Raw genomic sequence first — 10,388 nt, forward strand, 5'->3', positions numbered from 1 at the left:
GACCAATCAGCAAACAAGGCCAGGGTGGCGTCAAGGGGCAGCTTTGGCCAATGGGAAGGGAGAACACTTCGGAGGTTCAGAGGAAGAAAAGAAAAAAAAAAGCCCCACGAAACAACAATTGAATCCGTTTGGGGGCTTGGAAGGCTGGGAGTGGGCGTCATTTATGGCACATTCAGGTGCCTGCTCTCCCCTTTGAAGGATGGAGCCGTTTGCATCACTTCTGAGTAGTGAGGAGCAAACGGAGCTGTTCAGAGTCTCGGGAAAGTAGACAAGGATATTAGCCCTTCACTGGGGGACACTTCATTGAGCTCTTAAACTTGGGGGGGGAACGGAGGTGGCAGCTTTGTGCTTGCAAGAGGGAAAGAAAATGTTGAAATGTCTTAATTGGAGGCAGGAGTGGGCAGGAGTCCTCATTTCCCACCACTGGCTACAGACATGTCAACCAGCTAGTGAATGTGGATAATCTCAAGCCAGTGGGTAATTTAAAAATGCCCTTTGGGCACAGGGCACTGTTCAACGTATTCATTTCCCTTGCCAGTTAGTCCTGCGCAGTGCTTGAGGCTATGCATGGTAGGGATCCACAATAACCGCTGAGAAATTCATAGAAATTTATAGCGTAGCTTTTGGCTTCAGAGTTAGCCTATGGTCCTAGTTCCTACTTGCTTACCAATTCAGTGTTTTGTATTACTGGATACATTGCTCTGCCTTTCATCTATAAAATAAAGGGATTGCAACTCATTCAGAGAGTGGTGTACTTGGCAAAGAGGGCCATATGGGGAGGGGGTTTGCAAACAAAGAATAGAAAACCTTGGGAATGGTATCTATTCTAAGTATCTATAGTGCTCCTGAAATTCTATGTAAAGTGCTGTATGTGTGCATTTTTCTGGGGGTGAACTCCTAACTTAGCAAATTCTCAGAGGCCTGTGAGACTAACCTCTGCTTTGGCCCCCAAACGTGATGGGAGGTGAACTTTCAGGGTAGGAAATGTACAATGTAGCATTCATTTTGGAAAGAGTTTACCGAATCCCTTGTTAAGCATGTCATTTTGGAGTCTCTTTCTATGTATTCCTTTTCATTGAAAGGAAGACAAGTTCCTGGGAGCTAAAAAGCCCACGTGAACTACCATACAGCCACGTACTACTGAACTCTACTTTGAAAAGAAAGGGAATAGAGGGTTAATTCTGAAATTGTATTCACTATGCCTAAAAAGTAATGTTAAAGCCTCACTGTCTGAATGTGAAAATATTACCCAACATAGCCACCCGTGTGAGCTGGGGCGCTCCCACTCACAAATGACATTAGCTGGACTCCTGGGGAACAGAACCCTGCTTTAGCACCATCTTGAACCAAGGATCCGTCTAAGGTAGACTCCAATTGCATCCTGCACCTAAATTCAGAGATTAAACTATACAATGACATATTCAGAGGAAATGCGGTTCCTCTGAAAAGTGCAACTAGAGAAATGCAAAGCTGGTGTACCCAGAGGTGTTTGGTTCAAAGAAAATTATTCAAGTGGGAGATAACACAAAGCTGTCCGGTTAGATAAAAAAGCCTTTATTTCTAAAATATGGCTTAATGACACTCTCAATGTGCTAAGCTAGTTTTAGAAGTGATTCTGCAATGCAGAACAATCAAAGGGAAGAACAGTCAGGGTTCCTGGTCCCAGGCACCAAGATGTCACTCCCATGGCAACTCAATCTATAGAGTTTTTCTTCAGCTGTTTCTTGCGATGTCTACTGGATTGTTTTGGATTGCTCTGTATAACAGAGAGGTCCGACCTTGAGGAAGAGTGGTAGCCCACATCCTCTGCTTTTATGGGCTTAATGATATGGCCTGGCTTGGTGACAACCTTGGGAGTGGTGAGTTTTTGGAAGGCCCTCTGGGTGTTCCACGTGGATCCTATAGGGGTCTGGACAGTCCTTTCAAATTGCTGATGGTGGGTGAATGGGTAAGGAAGCACCCGCACCTGGAAAGGAAAAGCAATGTGGTGAGCCAGGCCTGGGTTCTAGCCTCTAACTAGTCTCTAACTGCGGCACATCACGTACTGTTTTGGCACAGGCATAGTCCTATGTGACATCCACAAGAGAGTGAAGCTTCTGAGGGGTCAAGGCATCTGACAATCCCATCTATCTTAGGAGTCCCAGTTTTCTTGAGGACATTTGGGAAGAGAAGGATCTACTTCAGCTTAGGACCTCTCAAAGTTTACCCAGCCATTTAGGGACTAAAAGACCATCCAAGATGGCTCTTACCCAGCTTTAGTTTTTCTGAGGCTGCTGTTCCTAGAGAACACTGGCTGCATGAAGTACCAGGATATTTGGGTATTCTATGGATGTGACGGCCTCTCTACCCTCTTCATGCTCTCCAAGCCCTACTTCTCCTGGACCAAGGCTTTGGTTCAGACGAGGGTGGGTGGTGGTGGTGATGGGGGGGGTCACGGGGGGGGGTGATTTACCTACGTAACACAGGAGCAGTATGGGAGAACAGACCCCAGGGGTTTCCTTGTCTAGTGCTCTTCTCCTGGACACCCCAGCATTACCTACAGTTTCAGACATCTAACCTATAAGCACTTTCCAGGTGAAAGGAGGGAAAAGCCCTGAGTAGAAAGACAGGTAAGTTAAAATTGGTATTCCTTGGAGCTGGTAAGTAGCTCTCTTAAGAGAAGCTCAGTAGTCTTGGTAGTAGTGAAGGAAATATTCTCTTTTGATTACTCCAGAGAATGTCTTACTTGGGTCGATGCTTGATCTATGCATCTCACCCAGGGCAAGGAAAAAAATTTAGTTTCAAGAAGAATGTCCCCCACACACCCTGAAGCACTTTATTCTACTGCATGTTGAAACCTGCCATCTTGCTTATTAAAATGAGCAAAATCAAGGGAGATACTTAGAAAACCACTTGTCTGCTTGCTGTGACTATATTTAAAAATCAAGTAAGAGCTCTGAAAGGGAAAGGTGATCTACCTGTGCCCTGGAATCCTGGCCTGTCAAAACCTACTCTCTCCCTTGTTTGTAACTGCCTGTCTGGCCAATGTTTATTTTCCAGTTATAAACAACTCAGATCACAGTAGCTATATAATTTCTGCAATGACTGGTTCACAAGATGAAATACAGTATTATTGAAATGATCTATCTATCTATCTATCTATCTATCTATCTATCTATCTATCTATCTATCTATCACCACTATTTTGCTTAACCATTAAATGGTTCTTTCTGTTTCACAAAAGCATTTTCTTTTCTTGTCTTTCTTAAACTACTGTGGGATTAAACCCAGGGTCTTTGCACTGAGCCACATCCCCAGAACTTTATTTATTTATGGTCCTGGGGATTGAACTCAGGACCCTGCACTTATTCTACTAAGCTATCTCCCCAGCCCCTTGATTGGGTGGTCATGATCACATATCCCCTTGGCTACAGAATGCTAGAATGTTCCCTTTCAAGTGAGAGAGGAGGCAGTTGCGAGCCTCTAAACCTCACCTGATGTGCTGCTGCGTGGATGTTGCGCTTCTCACTGATAATCACATTTGGCAAGTTCTTATCCTTCCTTGGAGGACCTTCAGGGGCTTTAATGAGAAATCTGGAAAGCAAAATGACAGGTCCAGGGGGTTTAAGGATTTAGCCCAAAGGGCAGGGAGGACACTAAAAGGAAAAGTGGGTGATGGAGCCCATCACCAGGCTATCTTCCTTGTTCTTACCGGCGTCTTTTCTTGGCGCTGGGCTTCAGGCCTATGCCACCCCACTCGCCCCAGCCAGGAAGTGTCAGGTCCACGTCCTTTGGCTTACTTGCCTTCACAGCTTCCTCTTTCTCTTTCAAAAAATCTCTGATGACATTGTCCCCAGCAAAAGCTTCTTTTATTATCTGCTTTTGGTGTTTCTCTTCTTCATCTTCCTGGGGAGAAATAAGAAAGCAAGCTATAGCTCACCTTCAGAATGTGGTTCATGACCATTTGAATTTTGGGTCGTGACATCTTAGCGCCCCCTAGGGGGAAGTACTGAACAACGATGGTCTTGCAATATAAACCAATCAGTAGCTGATCCTACTCCAATTTCCTTCTCTTCGGGATAAATATCCCTAACTCATAATCATTTGACACAATTTTAAACTTTCAGTAAAGAAAGTCATGATGGAGGCAGGAATGTGGGCTTCTTCCAACTGAAATTCCTAAAAAAGCAGATTCCAGGACGTCATACATTGAGCAGTTTCAGTTACCTAACTCAAGAGTCCCCTACCATTCAAGAGCCTACTGAGCAAAGTAAAAGAATTTAGGATGTGGGGAGTTTTCAGCAGTTCCTAAACACTTGCATCTGTTCAACTACCAATGGGACCAATCTGGCCCCTTAATATTAAGCATTCCAGACCTCACAATAACCAAAAGTTGCCTCCAGGAAAACAACGCTTCTATTCCCCAAGTAGGAAGGACACTTTCTATACCAGCTCTGACCTCACAGTGGCCCACAACCCTCGTTCTGCTCACCAATTCCTCTACTGATGTGGGAACTGCCAATGACTTCACAGAAGGTGATTTTGTACTTAGAAGATTCTGAAGATCAATCATTTGCTCTTTCTTTTTCTTTCCCTTGGGGGTATCAGTGTGGTTGTTTGGGGCTCTCTCTGTTTGGTTTCCTTCTAACACAAGTCCGGGAATCTCCTTAGTTTCAGAATATTCTTCATGGCCCAGTTCTTCTAGATCTTCCAGTGTCTGTGCTCTCTCTGGCCTCTGCAGCAACAGAGGTTCCTCTTCCTCCAGGGCACATTCCTGTTTCTGGACCTGGCAAGTAGTCCTCACTGAACTCACTTTTGGCTTCTGGGATTGGCAGTTTTTTTGGTTGAGTTTCTGAGTCAATGCCTTCAATTCAGCTAACACCTCCTTGGTACTAGAATCTGGGGAGAAGGAACAAGAGCTGTCAGCAAAGGCCCTTGGAAGTTCCCCAGTCCATGAGCATCTGTGGAGCACTCACCGAGTGCCAAGAATCACAAAAGGATCCTAACAAAGAAAACTGGAGGGGCTGGAGAGATGGCTCAGTGGTCTAAAGCACCTACTTAGAACAAGCTTGGCAAGGCATCAGGGACCGCGGTTCAATCCCCCAGCACCACATGCCAGCCAGCCCCGCCCCCTGGTGGGCTGAGCTGGCCACACACACACACCACTCTCTCTCTCTCTCTCTCTCTCTCTCTCTCTCTCTCTCTCTCTCTCTCTCTCAAATAAATAAAAAAAATTAAAAAAAAGAAATTTTAAAATAAAAAAAAAAACTGGAAACATTCTATAGGATGGATCTCCTGGACAGGAACGAAGTATGACCTATCAAGCTGCAAGTAAGGGAGTTTGGGTGCTAAAAAGCAGCACATTGGGAAGCAGAGGTCTTGGGTCCTGTTCCCAGCTTTGCCAATGACTGTACAAGTGGGTCAGGGGCTTAATTTCCCAGTTATAATAAGCCCTTTAAGCACCTGGGAGGCTGAGGTAGGAGGATCAGTGCAAGTTTGAGGGCAGCCTAAGCTGCATGGCAAAACACTGTCTCAAAAAGATTTTTTAAAAGCTCTTTCTTTTCTTTTTTCTTTTCTTTCTTTCTTTCTTTCTTTCTTTCTTTCTTTCTTTCTTTCTTTCTTTCTTTCTTTCTTTCTTTCTTCTTTCGTGGAACCCAGGATTGAACTCAGGCCCTTGCACTTGCCAGAGAAGTGCTTATTCCACTGAGCCATCTCCCCGGCCCCTTAAAAGCCCTTTAAATGAATAGCTCACGTTTGAAACTTCTAAAATGGTAGATTTTTCAGGCTGATAGGATGGCACATGCTTATTAAATCCCAGCACTCTGAGAGACTGAGGCAAGAAGACTGAAAGTTTGAACCCAGCTTGGACAAGTTAGCAAGGCTGGCTCAAAATCAAACAGGACCGGGAATGCAGCTTAGTACAAAGGTCCTGGGTTCCAATTCCTGAATTGCTCCAATACATAAATACATCAATGAATAAAGGAAAGAAAGAGTGAGGGCTTTTAAAAAACAGGTAGCTTCTGAATAAAACTCCATTGGATTGCTTTACTGCTTATAAAAACCTTCTCTGGGACAGTTTTGTCTTGACACAAAAATCTTCATATCTTAAAGGAGTATTTCATAATACCATGGCCTTGTCAAGAAGAGATAAGTAGCTCCTTTCTACAGTGAACACAGTTTGCACTTTTTAGCCACTGGCAAAATCTAAGCAAACATCTCTCATCTCAAGAGCCTTGAAGGAAACATGACAGAAACACACAGTACTTCTGAACTGCCCTTTGCGATGACTCAAGCTGCCTCCATTCCCAAGCAGACCCTGCTCTCAGACTCAGCATTTGGACTAAGAATCAAGTTTCAAAGAAAAAAAATCAAATTTCCTTATTCATCTCGCTGGTAAGCCATGTGTAAGACATGGTTTCATAGAAGGGTTGGGAACATTTTATTACTTGTAATTCAAGGAAATCCAAATCTACCTTTCATATGTTCATACTATATCCAACAGCTTTACACATCTAGCTAGATGATCCATTTTCCTTTTACTTTTAAGGGATTGAGACCTGCTATGATTCCCCAGGCTGGCTTTCAACTCCTCAGCTCAAGTGATCCTCCTGTCTCGGCCTCCCTGGTAGCTGAGGCTACAGGTGTGTTCTACTGTGCTTGGCTAGATGACCAGTTTTTGAGTGGGCTCAGGACACAGCTATTGTCGTATGGCTATACACAGAGGCCAGCCTATAATCTCACCCTGCAGTGTTGCTTTCCAAAATCCTTCCAGAAATGACTACTTATAACTATCAGTCCCCAGAAATCTCCAGCTGAGAGCACTTATGGTCCTCACAATACATTATAAATGACAGCTTTTTAAAAAATACAATTTTCCCACATGAAAGAGATTTTTGCTGTCATTTGAATGTATTGTTGCTCTATAAAATCAAATCAGGCCTGAGAATTTGCCCAGATAGTCAAGGGAATAACAGGTAGAAAACATGCACAAAGTCTGAGCATGGAGCCACCATTCTAATTTACTAGGCAGCCTGTGGAGTTCTTCATGCTTGTAACGTCTCCCCCTATACAGACATATACATATAAGCTAGCATTATGAAATGCTACAGATGCCACTCCTACTTAACAAACAAGACAAACTCTAACAGTCTGAAGTTTTATAATGTCTCTAAAGCCACTTGCATGTGTAAGTGTGAACAGATCTTCAGCTTTACCGACCTATTCAATACATCTTTCTGTGATTCATAGGTACCAGGAATGCGAAGTGATGCCCTTCCTTCAAGGATGGTATAGCTATGGCTCTAAAGAATCTAAGCCCCCAGAGCAGAAAATGTGCCCAAGCACACTGTACAGTCATACAAATGATTGCTTATTAAATGTTTCTGAAGAAAAATGGTTATCATGAATCTAACTGCACGGGAGGGTCCCTGCACACTCAATCTTCAAGTCCACAGAATTTAATCACTAGGCAGCATGTGTAGGTAGACATTTGGCCTTTCTCTCACAGTCCATCACTCACGAATACATATATAAAACTGTCCCATTTCATCACAGCTCACCTTTTGTTGCCTGACTGCCCACTGGCTCCGCATTCTGGCTAAGCTCAGATCTTTTTCTGAGGGATCGTCTTTCCTCAAATTCACGCAGCAGAATTTCTTCCTCTGTTCCCAGTGTTTCATCTTCTTCCCTTTCACAAAACTCCTGGACCACGGGCTCAGGTGGCTGTTCAGGGTCCTTCTGGATTTCATCATTTGCATCACTATTACAATTCCTGAGCATCCAAGGATTTGGCCCAGCTGCACACATCTGTATTTCATTCACTGCATCAGGGACAAGCTCTCCCTCTTCTGCTCCATTCTCTTCTTCACTCTCTGAGACTACCTGGAGTTTCTGTGTCAGTTCTTTGTTCTTAGCCAACTGTTCTTGCATAGCTTGGCGAGCCTGGAGGAAAAGAGTTACAACACTAGAAAGCCCTGTCATTACTGACCACACTTAGCATCTTTCCTGTTTTGTTCCCTTTTCGTACTTTCAATCTTTGTTCTGAGGTTTTGGAGACTGAACATTCTACTGAGCCACCTCCCCACTCCTCTGGTTTTGAGATAGAATTTTGCTATATTGCCCAGGCTGGACTCAAACTCATGACTCTACTGTCTCAGTCTCCTAGGGTACTAGGATTACAAGGCTGTATCACCCTTGTCTATTTCTTTTTACTTTTCCTGGTCCATTTCTTAAAGCTTCCCCCTTCCATTTAATTTCTTGAGTAGTATTTACTGATATCTAAAGTTTAAACTGCACACATATTACTATCCTAACAGCCACAGAATAAAATGGAAGAAAAATTCTTTGTCCTCAAGAAATCAACACGTGAAACAGTTTTTAAAAAAAGCCCCTCTCTGCTTTACTGGACTTGCCTTTAATACTGTTTCCCTTTCATCTCTCTTTTTCTACCTTGTGTCTGATCATTTTACCCTCTGCCTTAGTGATTTTTCTGATGCCTTTGTAGATTCCTGGTTCTTTTCCTCCAGTTTCATCTCTTCTTTTACGCTGATGGTCTCTTACCTCCAGATCGTATTTGGCCATAATTGCCTTTGACTTGGCCCATTTCCCACTGTTCTGGTGCTTGAGGCTCATTCGTTCCTGGAAAGCAAGGACAGAGTGAGATCTCCAGCACCTTCCAGGGCAAGTTGGCTCAGAGGGGCAGGAGGCAAAAGGTAGTCTCACCATCATTCTGGCCTTTTCAATTTTTTCTAGTTCTTCCAGTGCAGCAGCAGGATTCACCTTCTGCAGCTGCTCAAACTCTTTTAGGGCTTTCTTAACCTTTCCTTTCTTTACAATTTTGTGATACCTATATAGTACAGAAGAGGAGAAGGGAAAAACTGAAAGAGATTCCAGTGAAGCACTGACACCGGACACAGAAGTACCCATGCTATCCAAGGGTTTTCCCTCTGATTTTCTAGGATGCCAGAGTTAGTTGACTATTGACATCTACTTTGGGATCTGAGAGGATTGACTTTTGGACTCTACAGCCAGCTCTAGCCCACAAGGGAAGATTTCTGCACAGAAGAGCTCCCCCTGCTTCTATAGCCCAAGAGAAGAATAGAGAGAGTCCCAGAGAGGCAAAAGGTAAGAAGAGAAACCAACTAAATAGTCCTCTTTTTGGCCAAGTCAGAAATGAAAGCCAAAGCCAGAAGAGTGGGTATTACTCAAGCAGGCTAAATGATCAGGCTGGTTTTGGGGGAAAAGGCCAGTTATTCCCTTTTTGAACCTCTCTTTTTAAACATTTTATTTTAGAGATGGAGTCTCTCTATATAGCCCAGGTTGACCTCAAACATGTAATCTTCCTACCTTGGCCTCCCTCGTGGCTGGGATTAAAATTTTTTTTTTTAAATTTGGTACAGGGTCTCACTACACAGCTCAAGACTTGCATGCGCCACTATGGCTGGTTTTGGTGGCCAGTATGGTGCGCCTAGGGCTCTGGGCCTGGCACAGCATGTGGTACCTGGGATTGAACCCAGGTCTTTGCACTTGCCAGGTAGGGCCTTAGACTGCAGAGCTATCTTCCCAGTGGCTAGGATTACAGGTATGTGCCATTGAACTGTTTGGGACCTCTTTTACATGACCCTAGTTACCATGTCAAAGAACGCATGATTAGCCGTAGCATTTCCAGCCATGGGCCTCCTTACTTTTTACTTTTGATTTTCTTCTCTCTTCGAGCCCTGGCTTCATAGTAGGACTGTAGAGCCCGGGCCCTCTGAAGTTCTGCTCGGCGCATCTTAGCCTGCAACAAATGGCATTTACAGTGATTCCTGGGCTCATAGGAGACACATGGTATGCCTGGGTATGTGAATGGCCCACGACACTTACCTCTTCTAGGCTCATGGCCTTGAGAGAGGCTTTTTCCATGGGAGTCAATAAAGGGTCTGTCAGTGGCTGCTTGTTTTTACACAGGAGGTTGAAAACTTCTTGCTCCAGGGGGGTTCTTGCCTTAAAAAGACAACAAAATATTTTAAGTCTTATGCCACACTTTCACAGATTTCTCTCTATACATTTCTACTACTGTCTAATTTTAAAAAAATCTGATGGAAACAGCTTCAGCAAGGAGATTCTGAGGCTACTCACTAATATTACTGAGGGGGAATCACTCTGTGCTCAGGTTCTCAACATACCATGTAAAACAGAATTCCATTCTCTTAAGAATCTGAGCAGGATGCCATTGAGGTAAAGCCTGGCAGGACAGAAACAGATGCACCAGGCTGTTCAAGTTTTTATAGTCAAAAAGAAAATGGTCTTTGTAATGGTATGTATATCTGAAACATATAACTATTATTTTACAGTTAGAAATCTCAGATTCATATAAGCTCTTTTAAGGACTACTTCTAGAAGGACGAAGAGATCAGATCTTTTTTTTT

The 10,388-nt window shown here is 43.7% G+C and overlaps 1 protein-coding gene across 2 annotated transcripts in view; it reads right to left on the reverse strand.

Annotated features, from left to right (window-relative positions):
* Positions 1–1,533: 1,533 nt before the first annotated feature.
* The window catches only part of Utp14a (UTP14A, small subunit processome component), a 23,455-nt gene continuing 14,600 nt past the window's right edge, over positions 1,534–10,388 (reverse strand). The window contains exons 7-15 of one of the 2 annotated variants that reach the window (XM_004634536.2): positions 9,844–9,963; positions 9,663–9,757; positions 8,701–8,824; positions 8,539–8,616; positions 7,539–7,920; positions 4,472–4,878; positions 3,692–3,885; positions 3,474–3,573; positions 1,534–1,966 (exon numbers count right to left, since the gene is read on the reverse strand). In XM_004634536.2, coding sequence (XP_004634593.1) covers positions 1,694–1,966; positions 3,474–3,573; positions 3,692–3,885; positions 4,472–4,878; positions 7,539–7,920; positions 8,539–8,616; positions 8,701–8,824; positions 9,663–9,757; positions 9,844–9,963 — 1,773 coding nt within the window. In that variant the 3' untranslated portion in view covers positions 1,534–1,693. Of the gene's footprint in view, positions 1,967–2,508; positions 2,743–3,473; positions 3,574–3,691; positions 3,886–4,471; positions 4,879–7,538; positions 7,921–8,538; positions 8,617–8,700; positions 8,825–9,662; positions 9,758–9,843; positions 9,964–10,388 lie in introns of those variants that run through there. The other variant, XM_023718883.1, reaches the window with a different exon arrangement.

Source organism: Octodon degus, unplaced genomic scaffold (genome assembly GCF_000260255.1).
Source record: "Octodon degus isolate 3935 unplaced genomic scaffold, OctDeg1.0 scaffold00063, whole genome shotgun sequence".
NCBI lineage: Eukaryota > Metazoa > Chordata > Mammalia > Rodentia > Octodontidae > Octodon > Octodon degus.